Source organism: Narcine bancroftii, chromosome 2, assembly GCF_036971445.1.
Source record: "Narcine bancroftii isolate sNarBan1 chromosome 2, sNarBan1.hap1, whole genome shotgun sequence".
In the NCBI taxonomy this organism is placed as follows: domain Eukaryota; kingdom Metazoa; phylum Chordata; class Chondrichthyes; order Torpediniformes; family Narcinidae; genus Narcine; species Narcine bancroftii.
Genome location: NC_091470.1, coordinates 44,436,726 through 44,458,039, shown reverse-complemented (window position 1 = coordinate 44,458,039; position 21,314 = coordinate 44,436,726). Strand labels below are relative to the sequence as shown.

Here is a 21,314-nt window from a genome sequence, read left to right as displayed (position 1 = left end):
TGGTGCGCCGTAGACCAGCTCAGCTGATGACGCCTGCAGATCCTCCTTGAGTGTGGAGCGGATGCCCAGTAGCACTCAAGGCAGTTCGTCCACCCAGTTGGGACCGGTGAGTCGGGCCACAAGTGCTGACTTAAGGTGGCGGTGCAGACGCTCTACCAGCCTATTGGCCTGCGGGTGATAGGCCGTGGTGCGGAGTAGCTCTATACCCAACCTGTTGTCGAGCTGTGCCCAGAGCGCAGAGGTGAGCTGGGTGCCCTGATCGCTGGTGAGGTGATTCAGAACGCCGAACCGGGCGACCCAACCATGCAACAACGCTCGGGAGCAGGTGTCCGTGGAGGCGTCTGGCATCGGGATCGCCTCGGGCCAACGAGTGGTGCAGTCTACCACTGTGAACAGGTAACAGTTGCCCCGGGAAACTGGTAAGGGCCTGACTATGTTCACGTGAATGTGGCTGAACCATTCCCGGACAGCAATGGCTGCATGTTCTTGCCCAGCCTGCAATCTGCTTCCGCAGCATATGCCAGATGAACTGCTCTGCCACCATACGGACCATGGACCTGATGGACGGGTGCGAAAGGTCGTGGATGTGATGGAAGATTTGCCTGCGCCACTGCTGGGGAACCACAGGCCGCGGGGTGCCCATGGAGACATCACACAGAATGGTGCCTTCGCCGCTCGGAGTCAGGACGTCTTGGAACCGCAGGCCCATGATGGCAGTCCTGAAGGCTCTCGACTCCTAATCAGACTTCTGGTCCCGGGCAAGCTGGCCGAAGTCGAGGCCAGGTGTCACCGCGCAGATGGCCAGTTGTGAGAGTGCATTGGCGACCACATTGTCCTTCCCGCCTTGTGCTGAATGTCGGTGGTAAACTCTGACATGAAGGAGAGGTGAAGCTGCTGGCTGGCTGACCAGGGATCCTTTGCTATCACGAGCGCCTGAGTAAGGGGTTTATGGTCAGTGAAGATGGTAAAAGTCTTCCCCTCAAAGAAATAGCGGAAATGCCGCACTGCCAGGTACATGCCCAGTAACTCACGGTCAAAGGCGCTATACTTGTGCTCTGGTGGGTGGAGAAGCCGGCTGAATAATGCCACCTGTTGCTCCAGGATGGCGTCAACGACTGTGGCAGAGGCATCGACGGAGAGCGCCGTATACAGGTTGGTGTGAGGGTGGGCAAGCATGGTATCTTTTGTGAGGGCATCCTTGGTGGCCTCGAATGCACTGCAGGCCTCTGGGGTCCAGGTGAGCGTTTTGTGCTTGGGTATGATGAGGGCGAATAGCGGCTGCATGATGCGCGCTGCTCCTGGGATGAATCGGTGGTAGAAGTTGACCATACCCGCGAACTCCTGCAGCCACTTGAGGTTGTCCGGGCGTGGGAACTCCTTGATAGCGGCGACCTTCGTAGCGGTGGGCGTGGCTCCTTCGGCCATGATGGTATGGCCCAGGAACTGCATGGACTCTTTCCCAAACTGGCACTTGGTTGGGTTGATGTTGAGGTCAAAGTCGGCCAGCCGAGAGAAGAGGGCGCACAGATGGGCCTGTGTTGCGCCCGATCCCTGCTGGTAATGAAGATGTTGTTCAAGTAAATGAAGACAAAATCCAGGTCCCTGCCCACTGAGTCCATGAGGCACTGGAAGGTCTGAGCGGCATTCTTTAGCCCGGATGGCATGTGAAGGAATTCACACAAGGCGAAGTGGGTAATGATGGCTGTCTTGGGTATGTCCTCAGGGTGCACTGGGATTTGGTGATACCCGCACGCCAGGTCAAACTTGGAGAAAACCTCGCACCGTGCAGGTTGGCCGTAAAGTCCTGGAAGTGAGGGATGGGGTAACGGTCAGAAACTGTTGCCTTGCTGAGCCGTCGATTGTCTCCACAGGGGTGCCAGACACCAGAGGCTTTCGGGACCAGGTGGAGCGGTGAGGCCCACAGGCTGTCGGAGCGCCGAATGATCCCCAATTCTAGCAGATGCGAAAACTCTTCCTTCACCACCTTGAGCTTGTCAGGCGGGAGCCGGCGTGCCTTGGTGTGAACCGGTGGACCCTGGGTGGGGATGTTGTGGAATACCCCGTGGCGCGGTGAGGCAGCGGAGAACTATGGCCTGAGGAGGGCCGGGAACTCATCCAGGATTCGCTGGAATTTATCTCTGGGCGTGCTGATTGTGGCCATCTGCGGCTGCTCTGTGCGGGAGGTGTCGAGGCGAACGGCCTGGAAAGTCTGGGTGTCTACTGTTGGAATCTAGGGGTTAAAACATTATGAAAGAAATGATTAATTAATAAGTGTATATTTACTGCATGGTTCAGGGGAAAAGAGGAATGTGATTAAGTGGCAATCACAGCATGGAGCAAAGTTGGCTGAGCAAAATGGTCTGCTCCCAAATACAGGGAGAGGAAATGCATAAAACGATTTAGGAGGAATGCTCAAACTGAAGGAGGTGGTGAATAGCACAGGAGACACAGGCCAGACCAGAACAAAGAATGGCCTGCCAGAAACAAAGGGAATGGAAAACCAGTCTAGGAGGAAGATTAAGGCAGGAGGAGGCCAGCAGAGAACAGCAGAAATTGGCCAGACAGGAACAGAATGGTGATTAGAAATATCTGGGGATGAATTAATTTCTGATCAACACAACAGGATAGTCTGGCCTGGAGGATTAAGATGGGAGTGCTACACCCCAGATATCTGCAAAACAGGAGATGACTTGTGATAACCCTTATGCAAAAAGATCTAGCAAAGGAAGACAACTTTTGTTCTGTATGATAATGAAATCTAGCAAAGGAAGCCAACTTTTGTTCTGTATGACAAGGTTGATCTATATAAACTGAGCCAACTGGACAATAGGGGTCAGTCTTGGGGAGTAGCTCACTGTGCAGGTGACCTATGAACTAACGATTGACCCAGAGCTCTGTTAAGTTTTATTTTTGTGCTGTGTAATAAATTGACTGTTGAACCGAATACCTTCTCCTATCACTTCATTCAAAGAACACGCTGGACTCAGACTACACATAGACTAAATTAAGAGTAAAGTAAAGCCAGAGTCCGACAATTTGGTGACCCCGACGTGATGAAGATGGAGAAGTGACGGAAGAAAAAGATACGAAACACCGGTCGATTGTGGTGTGGTGATAACAACAAGTGACCATTCTACAAAGGAAGGTAAGCAGACGCCTGTTTTAACGAAGTTCTGCTATTGGCAACGATAAATTGTGTGTTGTCACTACTCTGCAAAAGTCCTCGTTAAAGCCCAAGAATAAAACAAAAGGGGGTTGGAGTCCCCCTAGTAGAACGGGGTTGGAGTCCCCTGTAGTAAAAGGGGGTTGGAGTCTCCCTAGTAGAACGGGGTTGGAGTCCCCTGTCGTAAAAGGGGGTTGGAGTCCTCCTAGTAGAATGGGGTTGGAGTCCCCTGTAGTAAAAAGGGGGTTGGAGTCCTCCTAGTAGAACGGGGTTGGAGTCCCCTGTAGCGATCTCGAGAGATAGGGTTAGACACTTGGCCAATTAGAATCAGGTGTATGGTGATGGGTATTTGCTTCTATAGTGTGTAATAAGTATTTGATTAAGGATTGTATACCATAGTAGTGTATAATCAGTATCTGTATAAGGTGTATTGTTTTATAGTTATTTGCTTCTATAGTGGATAAGTATCTGTTTAGGAATCATCTAGTGTATCATAATAGTTTATAATATGTCTTCTTTGGCTTGGCTTCGCGGACGAAGATTTATGGAGGGGGTAAAAAGTCCACGTCAGCTGCAGGCTCGTTTGTGGCTGACCAGTCCGATGCGGGACAGGCAGACACGATTGCAGCGGTTGCAAGGGAAAATTGGTTGGTTGGGGTTGGGTGTTGGGTTTTTCCTCCTTTGCCTTTTGTCAGTGAGGTGGGCTCTGCGGTCTTCTTCAAAGGAGGCTGCTGCCCGCCAAACTGTGAGGCGCCAAGATGCACGGTTTGAGGCGTTATCAGCCCACTGGCGGTGGTCAATGTGGCAGGCACCAAGAGATTTCTTTAGGCAGTCCTTGTACCTTTTCTTTGGTGCACCTCTGTCACGGTGGCCAGTGGAGAGCTCGCCATATAATACGATCTTGGGAAGGCGATGGTCCTCCATTCTGGAGACGTGACCCATCCAGCGCAGCTGGATCTTCAGCAGCGTGGACTCGATGCTGTCGACCTCTGCCATCTCGAGTACCTCGACGTTAGGGGTGTGAGCGCTCCAATGGATGTTGAGGATGGAGCGGAGACAACGCTGGTGGAAGCGTTCTAGGAGCCGTAGGTGGTGCCGGTAGAGGACCCATGATTCGGAGCCGAACAGGAGTGTGGGTATGACAACGGCTCTGTATACGCTTATCTTTGTGAGGTTTTTCAGTTGGTTGTTGCCGCTTTAGTTGCCCATTCAGAGCCAGCTCTTCAGCGCTTGACGTCCTGCTTTGCGGAAACTGCCAAAATGTTTGGCCTGGAAGTCAGCCTGAAGAAAACTGAGGTCCTCCATCAGCCAGCTCCCCACCATGACTACCAGCCCCCCCACATCTCCATCGGGCACACAAAACTCAAAACGGTCAACCAGTTTACCTATCTCGGCTGCACCATTTCATCAGATGCAAGGATCGACAATGAGATAGACAACAGACTCGCCAAGGCAAATAGCGCCTTTGGAAGACTACACAAAAGAGTCTGGAAAAACAACCAACTGAAAAACCTTTTATAATATGTATTTGTTTAAGGATTGTGTACAGTGTGCCGCTGGTGTTCATAATAACGTGGGAAGGGACGAAGTAAATTGCAGGGTGTCAAAATCCTACCAGGGGAGAGACCCAGAGAAGTACGAAGTATAAAGGGTTAAAAATCGGAACAGAGATGGAAGGAGTAAATAGGGATGTAGGGCAAGAGCTCGGGGAAGACAGAGGAGTTCCCCCATCTGTAAACCGACAGTGGGAAAAAACAAGGAATCAATTACTGGGAGGATTACCGAAGGGAGAGGAGGTACAATCTATTGCACGGTACGAACAGATATGGAAAGAGCTGCAGAGTCAGGGGAAGGTACCACGAGGGTTTGAAAAAATCCGGCTGGTACTGTACTTAGGAGAAGCAGAGAGGGAAGCAGCCAAGGAGGTACAGGAACATGAGGCAAAGGGACAAGGATCTATATGGAATAGAAGAAGGCTTAAACAACAGAGAGAAGTGAAGGAACAGAGAAGGGCAGATTTACACAATATGACATTGGCTTGCATGGCTGTGGAAGCGAACCTTCAACATGATATTAAAAAGGGACCCCCTATCATAAAGGAGAAAATGGGGGAGGTTAAGCCGTCAGCCCCGCTATATCCAAAGTTACCAGAGACGTTGCCACCACCTTATCCGATTCCACAGATGCCAGTGATGCAGATAAATGAGGGAATAGTGAATGTCACTGAATTAGCAGGTCATGAACTCCAGGAGGGGAAGGAGAGACTTAAGAGAGTTATGCAGGAAAGGGTGGAGGAAATGAAGGAGTTAACAAAGGAAATACAGAATGATGTATGTAAAGTGAGGGAAGCTAGTATGCGACTGGAAAAAGCAAATGAGAGAGAGCAAGAACAGACACTTGAGAATGCCTTCTTGGTAGGAATGTCAGAGGATCACACCACCCCCACTCCTCACAATAGACAAAAGGAGTCAGAGGATGAGGAGATCTTGACCTTTTTGAGTCAGTGTAAGGAGAGTTGGACGGATAAAGCAGGAGTACACCCAGCCACAGATCCCTTGCAGACTACACTCTTTAGGGCTGCAGTAACGAGTGGACTGCCAGCTGTAGTTAGGGAAGCGTTAGAGAATAACCCTGATATTCCTGGCTGCTCGAGTGAGCAATGGGAAAAACATTTGACCCATCACATGAGACGTTACAGGGCTAAGCAAAAGGAGGACAAACAAACTACGGAGTCGGCACAAGTGCAACTCCTTAAGCTTCAATTGGAAGAGGCTAGGAAAAAGGCAAACGAGGCAAAAAAGATTTCCTCAAAGGGTGCGAACCAGATGATTCAGCAGCCACCGCAGCCACCACAAGGGAATAATATGAGTTGGCACCCGGCCCCATATTGGGCACCGGGTCCCACCTATGTGGGCAGAACGGGAGGTCCAATGGGGGGATTCCGAGTAAGAGGGAGAGGTCGGGGTGCTCCATGAATGCAACCAGCTGTATGTTTTGTATGCGGTCAGCCAGGACACTGGAGGAGAGACTGCCCCCTAGCGTGGGATCCTCGGGACACTGGGGGAAGGGGATATGGACCACCACAAAATGAGCATTGGGTCCAGCCCCAGAGATCGTCAGTGCCACCCCCGGTACATCAGGCACCCTATGCGGCTCTAGCTCCGAAGAGACAATTCCCTTTGCTGACAGACGAGGAGCAATGTTGCCCACAGTGACGGAGCCCGAGCACCCACGAGCAGGCTAGGTTGGCAGACCCCTTTCCTGCAGATTAAAGTAATGGACATGGAAGTATCCTTTTTAGTGGATACGGGAGCCAGATTTTCAACACTCACTGGCGCTGAGTTTCAAGATAAAACATCATCCTCTAGCGTCCAGCTGATAGGGTTCTCGGGTACACCAGAAAATCTGCCGTTTTCTACACCGCTAGTCACTTCTCTGGCGGGACAGACTTTCACACATCAATACATTTTGTCAGCCAGGTGCCCTACTAATCTTTTGGGCAGAGACCTGCTGGTCAGGTGCAGAGCATCAATCGTTTGCAGACCCAGCGGAACAGAGATCACCTTTCCAAATGGATATTCTATGAACTGTTCATTAACTACACTTCATTCCGGTTCTCAGATGTTGTTGGCAGCCGCTGGAGGATCCGCGTCTGAGGGACTATGGGCTGACATTTACTGGGGGCTGCTGGAACCAGAGGACCCACAGAAGGGAGGGCTGCTAAAGCTTTATAATCAATGGAAGCCGTGGATCCAGACGTCACACCCGTATACCCCTCCCTCGGACCCCCTCCATGTTACCCTCTTTTACGATAGAGATGGGGATGAAATTTATCAGCATGACTTTTATGAAGAGGTAGAGGGCATACAATGGGAGATTAATTCGGACTACATAGTGGTAGGAAAGGAGGGAGTGGCAGCTACGGTAGCACTGACATCTGAACAGCTGGAGTGGTATGTGATGCCAGGTGAGGCCGTTCCGCATGTCACCCTTGCAATTGGCACTACTCACCAGGCAAAAGATGTGGGACCGATGTGTCGGAACTTGATGGCCTTAAGGGATTGGTCCGATACCCAAATACCGACAGTGCAGTTCTCCTCATCTGGTCAGGCGTACAGGATTTTGTACCCGACAAATGATCAAGTCCTCCTTGAGCATAGACGGATTGAACGCTTTCATGGTAGAGAGAAGATGGTCACCCCGACTCGGCCCCTATGCTAGATTCTCTCCCTGAGAACCTGTGGTCAGTGGGATTAGCAGATGTGGGTTTTTGTCAGCAGGCTGATCCCATAACCTTCGAACTGTCAGATTATACTCCAATTTGGCAGACACAGTATCCCCACAAACCTGAAGCTGAGGTGGGTCTGGCAAAGGCCATTGAGGGCTTAATGGATTCAGGGGTGTTGGAGCATTCGTGCTCAAATTGGAATACACCCATCTTACCTGTTCCGAAACAGGAGACGGGCAAATATCAGATGGCCCATGATTTAAGACGCATCAATGGTATTGTGCGAACACCCACAGTTCCAGTACCGAACCCATATACTGCCATGACTGCTTTAACCCCTGACCACAAGTGGTTCTCTTGCATAGATTTAGCAAATGCTTTCTTTTGTTTGCCGCTGGCAGAACAATTAAGAGATGTGTTTTCTTTCACGTATAGAGGTAGAAAGCTACGTTATACTAGACTTCCGCAGGGCTTTATCTTATCCCCAGGGATTTTCAATCAGGTTTTGAAAGAACAGCTGGGGGGGCTAGTACTGCCATGTGGGGTAGTTCTGATCCAGTACGTAGATGATATCTTTTTGGCAGCACCTGAGCCTGTCTCCTGTTTGGAGGCCACAAAACTCCTGCTAGTGCAGCTGTTCAAGGCAGGTTTTAAAGTCTCTCGTTTAAAGTTGCAATGTTGTAGACAAGTGGTCTCCTTTTTAGGTAGAATGGTCTCAGCGATTTCCCCTGCACATCGAACAGCGATACTACATCATCCAAAACCAAAGACAGTTAAGGAAATGCTTTCGTTTTTGGGTTTGACAGGTTATAGTAGGCAGTTTATCCCATCGTATGGTGAGTTGACACATCCACTGCGAACTTTAGTGAATGAGCAGGGGATGAGGAATCTGGGAGCTACACTTGATTGGACTGCACAGGCTGAGATGAGTTTTATTCTACTGAAGCAAGCTCTTACAACAGCTATAGATTTGGCGATTCCAAATTATAAACAACCTTTCTTTTTGGATGTTTCTGAAAAAGCACACACAATTAATAGTGTTCTTTTTCAGAAAAAAGGGGGTGGAAGATGTGTGCTCATGTGTGTGAGTATCACACTCGACCCAACAGAAGACAGACACCCACCATGTACGAGACATGCAGCGGGAGTAGCAAAGATTTTACAAAAGGTGGCACACATAGTAATGGGACATGGCCTGACGGTATTAACAACACATAGCATTGTAGCATTTGTGAGCTCGACAGCATTTACAATGACTTCACTAAGGCAGACGAGACTAGAAAAGATCCTGAATGCTCCAAATGTTACATTTACCCATGAAGGAATTAACATGGCAGACAATATGGGAGAGGGAGAACCACACTGTTGTGAGAAGAGGGTAGTGAAGGATATTAAAATAAGACCTGACTTACAGGCTACACCCATAAGAGAACCAGATGAAACCTTGTTTACAGATGGGTGTTGTTACAGACACCCCACAGATGGATTGAAAGCTGCCTATGCGGTGGTACGAAAAACTACAGGAGGATTTGAAGAAATCATTACAGGGACAGTGAGAGGAAAGGAGTCAGCACAACTCGCAGAACTACAGGGAATGATAGCAGCATTAGAATGGGCAGAAGGGAAGGAGGTCAATATATATACAGACTCAGCATATGTGGTAGGGACAATACAGGTTGAACTTAGTCAATGGATTAGAAGTGGGTTTTTAACAGCAGCAATGACCCCAATTAAACACGAGAAGGACGTTAGGAAACTGGCTGAGGCCCTCCTGAAACCAAGGGGATTAGCAGTTCTTAAATGTAAAGGACATGATAGAACAGATACGATGGTGGCTCGGGGAAATCAGGAAGCGGACATGGCCGCTAAAAGGGCAGCAGGATACGGCCCTCAGTTTATTATGATACAGGCAGACAGAACAGCACATGACTTATTACCACCGTGTAGGGTAGAAGTAATAGTACAGGAACAACCAAAGGCATCACCTCAGGAAAGGATGGTATGGGAGGAAAGGGGGGCAACCAAGGATTATGGAGATCGATAGACGGGAGGCCAGTCTTACCATCTGGACTCATGAAACCCCTCCTCGAGGAGGCGCATGGGCTAACACACTGTGGAAAGAAGCAGATGATAAGGTACTTGATACATTGGTGGCACCCCTTCCTGCCGGCGATGGTGGAGAACCATATTAGAGAGTGTGAGGTATGTATAGCTTTCAATGTAAAGGCGACTGTAAAGCCACATGAAGGTCAGTTCCCGCTACCTAAGTTACCAGGGCAGGAAATCGTACTTGATTATACGACATGATTGAGAGGGTAAGTGGCTATCGATACCTCTTAGTAGCAGTAGATGTGTTCACAGGGTGGCCGGAGGCAATCCCTGCCAAAAGAGAAGATGCAAGGATGGTATGTAAATTCCTGATCAACCAGTATATTCCGAGACACGGATTTCCTAGAAAAATTAGGTCTGATAATGGAAGTCATTTTAAGAATAATGATCTACAGGAGGTAGAAGCAATGTTGGGATTGAAACATGCCTTTGGAACGGTGTACCATCCGCAATCCCAAGGGAAAGTGGAGAGGATGAACCAAACAATAAAAGGTAAGATCGGGAAAGTACAGGCACGGACCAAACTAAATTGGGTGGATGCGTTGCCCCTGGCATTAATGTCAATAAGGAGTTTGGTAAGTTCTGTGACAGGATTTACTCCATATGAACTACAAACAGGGCACCAGTTTCCAGGACCGGGAGCCGGAATTCAGACTACGAAGAATGAGGTAAGCTCAATGGGATGCAAGCTTTATTATGAAAAACTAACGGCTCTGGTGTCAGATTTTTCACAACAGGTCACAAGTCCCAACAGAGAAGGGGAAACACCGATACCTTCAGTCGCGGAGTGGGTTCTGCTAAAGGTCATCAAAAGAAAGTGGTCGGAGCCCAGGTGGACAGGACCCTACAGAGTGGTGGAGAGGACGTCCCACGCGGTTCGACTACAAGGAAAAGGCGAGATGTGGTATCATTGGAGTCAGTGTGCAGCAACGGACCCACCGACACGGACACTGGAACAGATTCAAACGGAGGTGACTGAGAACCTGTGAAGCAACCACGGACTAAGAACACTTAACGTCCCTTTTTAAAGAGACTATTGGACTACGGTGACTGTGTATCAGTGGTTGACGGCATAATCAACTTATTGGCATCAAAACAATGAAAGGAGCTGGGATGAATACTATGTGGGGACTATGGGTACTGGTATTCCGAGCCCTTGAAGGGGCTGAAGTAGAAAACCACTGTACAAAGTGTGTGCACTCGGCCTGGGGGTCGCACAACGAAAAAGAACAGTACTTTGCTGATTGGACTAACTTTCCTGAACACTGTGTGGGGACTCACACGGGACGTAAGTGTGTGCATAATGGACAAGTGTATGATGTTAAATTCAATAAGGGCTCTTTACAGTTCACGCCAAATCGAGACCGCTGTCCCCAAGGAGTAACATGGTTTTGTGCCCCGGAGGGAGACCAAGATAAGGAGAAAGGGGGCTCAATTCCCATTCAGAGGATACAGTGGGACCCCATGTGGCAAAAGGGAAAACAACCATACGTATGGGACAGAGATAAGGGGGATATCTATGCCAACGCTAAACGCCAGGCTGCCACTCACAGAGTAGGGGACAATAGATGGGTAGACCTTTGCCAAACTACGGCAGAACTCTTGGGGGTTAAAAACTGTTGGGTATGTGGGGGACCCACAAGAGATGGATCATGGCCATGGAGCGGGGAGCCCCTGGAAGTGTGGGAGTTGATGAGTTTTCACGGATTGGCAGATGAAACGCGCCCCCGCCAGACATGGCATCTAGCTAATCACCCATTAGGAGAGGAATGTATCAGGAAGGAGCAAGGCAAGCATTATAAAGGAGATTCGAGGTGCACAAGGGTTAAGATCTTGGGGAAGTTCCCTCGATGGCATCCTCAGCGACCCTGGTGGTTCCTATCCCCACAGAAGGTAACACATTGCAGACCTATAACAGATAACTCCCGTGGGAAAGGGGTATGGAATTGCACGGGCGTTAATCCATATGAAGGGGTTCCCTCACTCAGACAATTTTGGGCTCATCCCTATCCACACGGATTTGCCCCAGAGGGTTTATATTGGATTTGTGGGAATACGGCTTACACTTTTTTGGAGCCAGACTGGAGGGGAACGTGCTGTATAGGTATCATTCAACCACAATTTGTGCTGTTACCACAGTACGACTCCCATCAGTTTGCAGCGCGTGTATATCAGGGGCTCCGCCAGAAGAGGGATTTAAAGATCGGTGAGTGGGGAGAGGACTGGCCTCCAGAGCGCATTATTTCTTATTATGGACCTGCCACTTTGGCCCAGGATGGGTCCTGGGGATATCGAACCCCAATTTACATGTTAAACCGTCTGATTCGTTTACAAGCTATTTTGGAAATTATCACCAATGACACCGCCGCAGCCCTTGATCTGTTGGCAGAAGAGCAGCAACAGATTAGGGCCACGGTGTTTCAGAACTGCTTAGCTTTAGACTACTTGTTAGCCACTGAAGGGGGAGTGTGTGGGAAATTGAATCTCACTAATTGTTGTTTAAAAATCGATGACAATGGGCAAGCAGTAAAAGAGATTTCATCTGGCATTCGCAAATTAGCTCATGTCCCGGTTCAGACCTGGCGACCCTGGGGCAGCTCATGGCTGGGAAACTTGTTCTCTGGAGCCTGGGGATGGATACAGACTGCAGTGCTAGTTGCTGGAGTTGTGGTGTTGGCGTTGGTCCTGATCCCGTGCATCCTTCCCTGCCTCCAGTGCCTGATTCAACGAGCGTTGTCACAGAGAGACATCCCCAGACCCCAAGGCATGTATTTGTCACTACTGCCCTCCCAAGAGTATAGTGACTACAAGAGGTCAGAGATGCCGGCCCTTGCAATAACTCCTGAGGTCTCGGTCTAATAAGGTAACAGGTGGTTGGTCTCATTTTCATGAGACCAAAAGGGGGACTGTTGGAATCTAGGGGTTAAAACAGTATGAAATAAATGATTAATTAATAAGTGTATATTTACTGCATGGTTCAGGGAAAAAGGAATGTGATTAAGTGGCAATCACAGCATGGAGCAAAGTTGGCTGAGCAAAATTGTCTGCTCCAAAATACAGGGAGAGGAAATGCATAAAACGATTTAAGAGGAATGCTCAAACTAAAGGAGGTGGTGAGTAGCACAGGAGACACAGGCCAGATCAGAACAAAGAATGGCCTGCAAGAAACAAAGGGAATGGAAAACCAGTCTAGGAGGAAGATTAAGGCAGGAGGAGGTGTTAAAGAGAACAGCAGAAATTGGCCAGACAAGAACAGAATGGTGATTAGAAATATCTGGGGATGAATTAATTTCTGATCAACACAACAGGATAGTCTGGCCTGGAGGATTAAGATGGGAGTGCTACACCCCAGATATCTGCAAAACAGGAGATGACTTGTGATAACCCTTATGCAAAAAGATCTAGCAAAGGAAGACAACTTTTGTTCTGTATGATAATGAAATCTAGCAAAGGAAGCCAACTTTTGTTCTGTATGACAAGGTTGATCTATATAAACTGAGCCAACTGGACAATAGGGGTCAGTCTTGGGGAGTAGCTCACTGTGCAGGTGACCTATGAACTAACGATTGACCCAGAGCTCTGTTAAGTTTTATTTTTGTGCTGTGTAATAAATTGACTGTTGAACCGAATACCTTCTCCTATCACTTCATTCAAAGAACACGCTGGACTCAGACTACACATAGACTAAATTAAGAGTAAGGTAAAGCCAGAGTTCGACTCTCAGCCAGGTCTGAGCTGGTAGTATAAGTCCACCCTGGCAGCCAGCAATAAACCAGTTTTCTGCTCACTGAGCTCAACCTGTTTGGTTGTGTGTTCTTTCAGTAGCAGTGTAGCTCCCGCTACACCTTCTCCTCTCCAAAGTAACAATTTGAGTCCAGTCTGTTCTTTTTGTTTCCACCCAGTCTCTCCGCAGCTGTGAATGGTTGCAGCCTGCACTAGCCCTTAAAGTGATTCACACTAAATGAAATGTGATCTCGTAATATTTTGGGGGCTCTAGTTTCCTCCCACCTTTCAAAAACTTACCGGGGTGCAGGTTGATTGGGTGTAAATTGGGTGGCACAGACTTGTAGGCCTCTAAATTTTTTTTAAATTTAAAACTCACATTAATCCTGAAGTTGTGCCCTCTTATCTTAGACTCTTCCACCATGGGAAACAACCTTTCTACATCTATTGTGTCCATGCCTTTCAACCTTTGATATGTTTCACTGAAATCCACTCCCCTCATTCTTCTAACTTTCAACAAATATAGAACTGAACAATGCTCCTGATATGATAACCCTCTTATTCCTGGAATGATCCTAGGAACCTCCTTTGAACCCTCCAAAATCACCACATCTTTTCTTAAATGAGGAACCCAAAACTCCTCATAATACTCCAAGTGAGGTATCGCCAGTATAAAGCCTCAACATTACACCCCTGCTTTTATATTCTATTCCTCTTGAAATGAATACCAGCATTGCATTTGCCTTCTTCACTACCGTCTCAACATACAAGGTCCTTTTGCATCTGGGCATTTCAAATTTTCTGCCTGTATATTTCTTCTATTAAACTGCATGACCATACACTTTCTTTACTCTTTTTAAAGTATTTTAGTTAACATTTTTTCCATACATTTAGTTAATAAATGATTAATATATAGCAATAGAAATTTAAGGAAAAAGTTGCAATCATAAAATGATGATTATAATCCCTCCCCCACACCCTCCCCCCAAGCCCTCCCCCCAAGCCCCCACCCCCAAAGTAATTCATATATAAGAAAAATATTATATAGTGCAGACACACTAGGCACACATCGAGCAAAAGAAGCACACAGAGTTGAAAGTGAGTTGAATCAACTGACTTTAATAGATCGCTCGCACACGTTTAAATCCCTCGGAAACTGATGATTCCCAGGACTGATGTCAGCCACTAGGCTATGGGCTTGCCCTGCACCCAAAGCTCTTACAGTCAGGTCAGCTGCGGACTCCATGAACTGGTTTGCCTGTTGCATGGGCAAGCTGCCACATGACCCCCCCCTCCCCAGAACTGCCGGCGTTAGGGGTGTGGAGTCCACACCCAACACCTCTTTAGTCCATTTGGGTGTCTGGCCTTGTTGGCATGGGGGTGGTGCAGAAACAGGTCTAGGTGCGCCGGCTTGAGGTAGTTAATGGTGAATGTCTCCTCATGGTTGCTCACGTTGAGGAAGCATATGGTTCCATTCTGATGCACCACCTTATACGGGCCCTCGTATGGCCACTAGAGTCGAGTCCGGTGCATGCCCCTACGGACAAAGACATAATCGTAGTCCCGGAGGTCCTTGTGGACAAGGGAAGGTGCTGGGCCTTGACACGAGGTTGGGACAGGAGCTAGTATTTCTATATTCTCTTAGAGTTTTGTTAGCACTGCCATGGATGTCTCCTCTGTGCCACAGGCCACTGGAACTAACTCGCCTGGAACCATCAATGGGGCACCATATACCAACTCTTCCGAAGACATGGTTAAGTCTTCTTTGAGAGCTGTACAGATGCCAAGAAGCACCATGAGAGCTTGTCCACCCAATCCGGGCCTTGGAGACGTGCCATCAGGACTGTCTTCAGGTGCTGGTGGAAACACTCTACCAGGCCGATGGACTTAGGCTGGGTCCTAAGTAGATGTGACAGTGCTGACCATAGGCTGGACGTGAACTGTGACTCTCTATCTGAGGTGGTGTGCTGAAATGTGCAACCCAGCTTGCAATTAGGGCTCTGGCGCAGGACTCCGTGGATATGTTGGTGAGCAGAATGGTTTCTGGCCATCTGCTGAACCTGTCAACCATGGTGAAAAGGTACCTCCCCCCCCCCCCCCCCCCGGGAGACCGGCAGTGGATTAACGATCCTCAAACCTCCTGTGCATTGGTTGGAAGGGTTGAAGGGGGGCCTTCATGTGCCTTTGGACTTTAGAGGTCTAGTAGTGTATGCATGTCCTGGCCCAGTGCCTGACCTGCTTGTGTAGGCCATGCCAAGCAAGTCTATCTGACATCTGTTGGATGGTTGCCTGAATGGATGGGTGGGCCAAACCATGTAGTATGTAAAAAATGCAATGCCTGCATGCAGCTGAAATGATGGCCAGGATTGGCTGGTGAACATGTCACAGAGGAGCTTGCTGCCTGTTGGGCCAATGGGGATGTCCTCAAGTTGCAGGCCTGAGACTGCGGTGTGGTAGGCCAGCATTTCTTCATCCAGCTGCTGTGCCTCAGCGAATACCACGTAGCCCAACCCTTGGGATATGGAATGCACTGAGTGGATGGAGGTGCTAGACAGTGCATTGGCCATGATATTGTTTTTCCCAGAGATGTGTTTGATGGTGGTGGTGTACTTCGAGATATACGACAGGTGGTGTTGGTGCTGTGCTGATCATGGATCTGACACTTTGGCAAATGTGAAGGTGAGAGATTTGTGGACCACGAAAACCATGAACTCCCGCTCATTCAAGCAGTACCAAAAGTACTGGATGGTGAGGTAGAGGGCTTGCAGTTCCCTGTCAAATGCAGTTCCCTGTCAAATGCACTGCATTCCAGGGGTCTCCTCCATTTTCCTGAACTCCTCCTTAGCAAGGTGGAGTTTGTTGGGCAGGAGCCTATATGACCGGGCATGTAGCAGTGGTCCTTGAGTGGGAATGTGGTAGTGCGCATCATGCTTAGGGGTGTCTGCAGCGAACTGCACCATAATAATGGTCAGGAACTCTGCTAGTACTCTGGGAAATTCATTGCTTGACAAAATCACAGTCAAGGTGTAGGGTCGGAAACTCAGCTTTGCTGAGCAAGTAGGTCTGGAAGGTCTAGGCACTGTGCTCCAAGCTCCACTTGGAGGAAGTGGACCCAGCGGAAATCTGCACCCAATAAAGACTGCAACAATCAATTTTAGTGTAGGAATCATGTTGTCTCGTGTAAAAGGAGTAATCCCTTTCTCTCAGATTCAGCCTTGTCCAGATATTTATAAGATTCATCTCATTCATGAAGGTCAGTGTGGACTTAGCTGCCCTGGACCTTGTTACCTTCTTTGCTTATTTATCCATGACCGGATCCAGACAAAAATTGAAGTTACCTCCAAAATATTCTCATACCCATCAGTTACTTTTAAGGATATATCTTGTATAAATTTTTCATAATCGGAATTCAGGTCATATATATTCATAAGTGTCCAGGATTCCGAGTATATTTGACAATGCATCATCACGATTCTCCTGCCGGGTCAGCGACCACATCCCAGACCATAATTGGAGCATTCTTTCCTATCAGGATAGCCACTCCCCTGGCTCTGGAATTGAAGGAGGACGTCACCACCTGGCCTACCCATCCCCCTCTTTAATTTTGTGTGCTCTTGCTTAGTAAGGTGAGTCTCCTGCAAAAACACTATGTCTCACTTGCATTTTTTAAAGGTGTGCCAAGACTCTTTTTCTCTTTATTAACTATTTATCCCATTTATATTAAAACTTAAAAAAATTAATTGTCTTATCCATTATCCCAGAGCCCTTATATTACCCTTTCCTCCCTTCATTCTTATTCTTTGATACTTATCTTCTGTCCCATTTGTCTTCCACCCACTCCTGGCACAGATGTCTGTGCTTGAAACAAAACCTAGGCAAATTAAAACAACTAAAATGAACAATTCAAGAAAATACATACAATACCCCAAAATAATTCCTTCTCCTTCCTCTCTCCCTCCGATCTACTCCTACCCTTCCTGGTGTCACTGTCTGAAAATTGGCGCCAACTCCCCCACCATTTTGGAGTCTGCCTATAGCACCCATCTAGCACTTGCCACCTCCTCCGCCACCCCAAAGCTCCTATCATACTTTTTTTCTTTAAAACTTTAACCATCATGATAAACAAAGTGTAACCATTATTTCTATTATACTTACAGTGTCCATCTCTTGTCTTTGGCCCTCTGTCCTATTATTTCCCTTGGAGATACCCCTGGGTGGTGGCCAGGATGTTTGTATATCTCAATGGTTCTTTGGTTTCTGCAAAGAAAATTTTCTCGCCCCTGCGGGGCACATTCATGAATGTAACAGTAGGTGCTTTTAAACTGCCGCACCTGAGTAGCCCTTCTGGGACCCAGGTGCGCTAAATGGGTCGATTTAAGGAGTATCCCGCCCCCACGATGACGCATCCGAGCCATTCCATGTGTTGCTGTCCAACGTGTCACACAAACTATCAGTAAGTTTTCCCCATCCCCCCCACTAGCTATCAATCGCTCCCCCCCTCCCCGCAGCAGCCAGCCCCTCTGCCCCATGACAGCTGACTCCTCTGCCCCCACAGCAGCTAATCACGGCATCCCCCTGGTCTGCCAATTGCGGCATCCCTCCGGCCCATTGATTTCAGCATCCCTCCCCGGCCTGCTTATCGTGGCAGCCCCTCCAGTCCACCGATCACGGGGACCCTCTGCCCTGCCGGCGACCCCTCTCTCCCCCTTCTGCCAGGGATTCTCTGTGATTCCAGTGCACAAGTGCTGATGTCATAGGAGTAATTGGGTTGGCCATTTTTGCTTTCAAGCGGGAGGACGCAACCTTTGTAGGTTTTACCTCTGAGATAGGGCAGGGACCTGGTTGATTTTTGACGTGGCTAACCATGTTAGACCCTTTCAAACTGCCCTGTGAATGGGATGCTAACCAGAGAAATTGCTCAGTTAACCCCATTTTACAGGGCAGTTTAAAAACACCTATTGTGAACCCAATTGCATTGTTTCTTATGTTTTTTTTTACAGCACTTTATTCAGGATAAAAAGGACTTTTTGTCCTTCAAATTCTGCCATGCCCCCTCTCTCCCTTTCTCTCCCTTGTACCCCCAGCCACTGCGCACAGAATCTGTTCCCTGTCCTGATAGCTCAGAAGTTTTATACTGGGGAAGAAAGACCAGTGGGCCCTTTCTATCTGGAGACCCTCTCCACCCTTTACTTTCTCAGTATCTCAGGGATCCACTCCCTGAAAAATGTAATGGGGTCTTTCCCTTCAATCCCTACAATTTTTATGTTGTTTCTTTTGCTGAATTTCTCTAATATATCTAATTTTTCCCATATCTTTTCCCTGTCCTGTATCCAAGCATCTCTTTCATTTTCTAATCTTTCTATTCAGTCATCCACCCTTTCGACCCTCTTCTTCACTGAGGTTACCCTCCCAGACAGTCCCCCCACAGCCCTCCTCATTTCTCCCATTTTTCTTGACGTCCTTTAGTACTTTCTTTAATCTATTTTCCAAGGCCTCCACCACTGCCTCCATCATCTCATTAAAGTCTTTCATGGAGAGTTCCAAGCCCCCTCCCTCTCTCTTCTCCACTTTCTTCCTCTGCTCTGCCCATGGCATCGGGCCTCCTTGACGGCCGATCTCGTCCGAGCCGCTCCCTGTGTTGCTGTCCGACGTCTCTCTCATGAGGCCGGGCTCACTCTGCTGCCACCTTGTCTCCCTTGTTGCTCACGGGGCTCCCCCTGGTTTCCAGGCAAGTCCACTTCCATGGTGTGGCCTGTATTCCTTTCCTCTCCTCTTCCAACCTTTTGGTGTGGGGCCAAGGCCACCCGCGTCCTCCTCCATCTTTCCATCACTTCCCGTGTTGCTGCTTCCAGCTCTCTCCTACCACTGCTTGTGGGGCTCACCCCTCTCACGTCAATGCCTGCACTCTTTCCTGGGTCTATTGATGGGCACATCCCAGTGTCTTCGAACTCATGGTTGACCGTCCGTCTGTGATTTTTCTTCCCACGGATGCCTCGAGCAGGCCACCGCACCTGGTCTTCTCGTGGCACTGGGATCGATTGGGTTCTGAATGGGTTCCTTTTCCTTCTTTCCCCATTACTTTAGTGTTTATTCTTCCTTCAAGAGTTTTTTCCTCCACTTTTTTTCTGACTGTTTTGATTGATTTCACTTTGTTTTTCCTGGAGCCCCGAGTTCCACGTCTATGCCCTTCCCTGCATATACATGACTCCCAATATTGTTTGCATATTTGAATCCTAAATTACTGTGCTTCTTCTTTCCTCTTTCAACTTCTGCAATTAATGGGAAAAAGGAACAAAATTTGACACTTAGTTGATCATGTAATAATCTACATGAAAAAAGAAAAATGAAATGGACTGAAATCTTCAGGACATTATTTTTAGCTTCACCAGAGCCTTGTCAAACTCAAATCTTTGTCAGGTTGGCCATTATCTGCTCTTCAGATGGATACTCCATTTGGGTGAATGGTAGACCCCTGCCACAACCTTTCATGGTTGCTTGCTCCCTGTTATTATGTGTGAGATTAGCATTCTAGGAATAAATTTGTCATATTGAAACTGCAGGTAGCTTTAAAGATGTGCATGTTGCTGCTCTGTGAAAGTTGGCAGAAGGGGGAGGAGGTGAATATAAGACATTAGCTGCCATAGAAACAGAGAAATGAAGTCCAATGTATTCTGCAGTGAAGGAATAGAGTGCTAAGTATTGATGAGAATGCTAGTGCAGTAAGCAATGGAAAACATTGAAGAAATTGGTGTGAGTTGACTTTCATCCAAAGGGTATTTCCTCTTGACTTTATGGGAAATTGCCCAAATGGGCAGCCAAACATTGAATGGCACAAGGCTGACTAAAATTACTGAAATGTCCCATATGGAATCTTCTTTGCCAAAGTATAGTTAAAATGTCAACAATTAATTCATTACATTAGTCCATTAAGTCATGTTTTGATACCTTTTTCAATTGACAGTGCCTGAACTTCGAGCAATGGGTGGGTTTTCCAGTTATTTCAGGAATGAGATCATTTGTCATGAGATGATCGACAAATGCATCATAACAAATTTGTTTCCTTGAGAAATGCTTAGAGAACTGGGTGAGTATGATTTATTTGTATTGGTACCAGATAGCACAAAATACCAGCAAAAGCATGCACAGTGTTGGAAATTCCCATGTTCAACTAGGATTACTGGGTTGATGAGTGTAGATAGAATAGATTAGGTTTCAGGTGTCCATGTTGTTAGTCAGGAAGGAGCTTTCGTAGCCAATCTGCGCTGGTTAGGATCTGCCATGAGCAAATTGATGATCCTGTTGCAGAGGGATAAACAAATTATTGATTTTTATTCTTAGTTTTGCTGGTAAGATGTTGTTGAACACCAAGCTCTAGTCAACAAACAACATCCAGGTGATCTAACGCAGAGTGGAGGGCGAGTGAGATGGCATCTGCTTGTTGTGACAATAGATGGAATGAAGTGGGTTCAGGTCCTTCCTGAGATGGGAGTTCTTTTGCTCCATAAGCATCCTCTCAAAGTAATTTGTCATAGTAAACGTAAGTGGTATTGGATCATAGTGGTTGAGATATGACCTTTTGAAGCAGGTGAGAACCTCAGACCATAGCCATGAAAGGTTGAAGATCTAATTAGTCCATGGAGGTTTTAAAGATACAGCCATATACACCTCCTGGGATGGACACTTTCTGAGGATTCCTCCTCTGGATGACTCTTCACATCAGTCTTAGAAATTGTGAGCATTGAATTGGTGAGGCTGTGCGGGGCTTATGAGATTGAATAATTGTTTTCCCTTTCAAAACAAGCTTGGAAGATGTTGAATTCGTCTGGTAGAGATGTTTTGAAGTTAATGACATTACCTCATTTTGCCTTATGGGACATATTGTTGTGCAAGCTCTGCTACAGTTGCTGAGCATCCATCTTGAGAACCTGAGTCCAGAATTGTCCAGACTTATGTATGTGAGGCAGATAAAGAAAATACAACTCTATGATTTTAAAATGATATGTGCCTTTTGACAACATTATTTCATTTATTTCTTGTGATTAATGTTTGCAATGGAGAAACCCACTTGAAATATTTTGTCTGCAAACCAAG

The 21,314-nt window shown here is 47.5% G+C and overlaps 1 protein-coding gene across 10 annotated transcripts in view; it reads left to right on the top strand.

The window, feature by feature from the left end:
* LOC138753461 (endogenous retrovirus group 3 member 1 Env polyprotein-like) overlaps positions 1-13,129 on the top strand; it is a 182,506-nt gene extending 169,377 nt beyond the window's left edge. For 8 of the 10 annotated variants that reach the window (XM_069916486.1, XM_069916484.1, XM_069916478.1 and 5 more), the window contains 2 exons: positions 2,972-3,145; positions 10,224-13,129. In XM_069916486.1, the coding sequence (XP_069772587.1) occupies positions 10,599-12,359 (1,761 nt within the window). In that variant the 5' untranslated portion in view covers positions 2,972-3,145; positions 10,224-10,598 and the 3' untranslated portion in view covers positions 12,360-13,129. The remainder of the gene's footprint in view (positions 1-2,971; positions 3,146-10,223) is intronic. The other 2 variants (XM_069916481.1, XM_069916480.1) reach the window with 1 other exon arrangement.
* Positions 13,130-21,314: the final 8,185 nt, after the last annotated feature.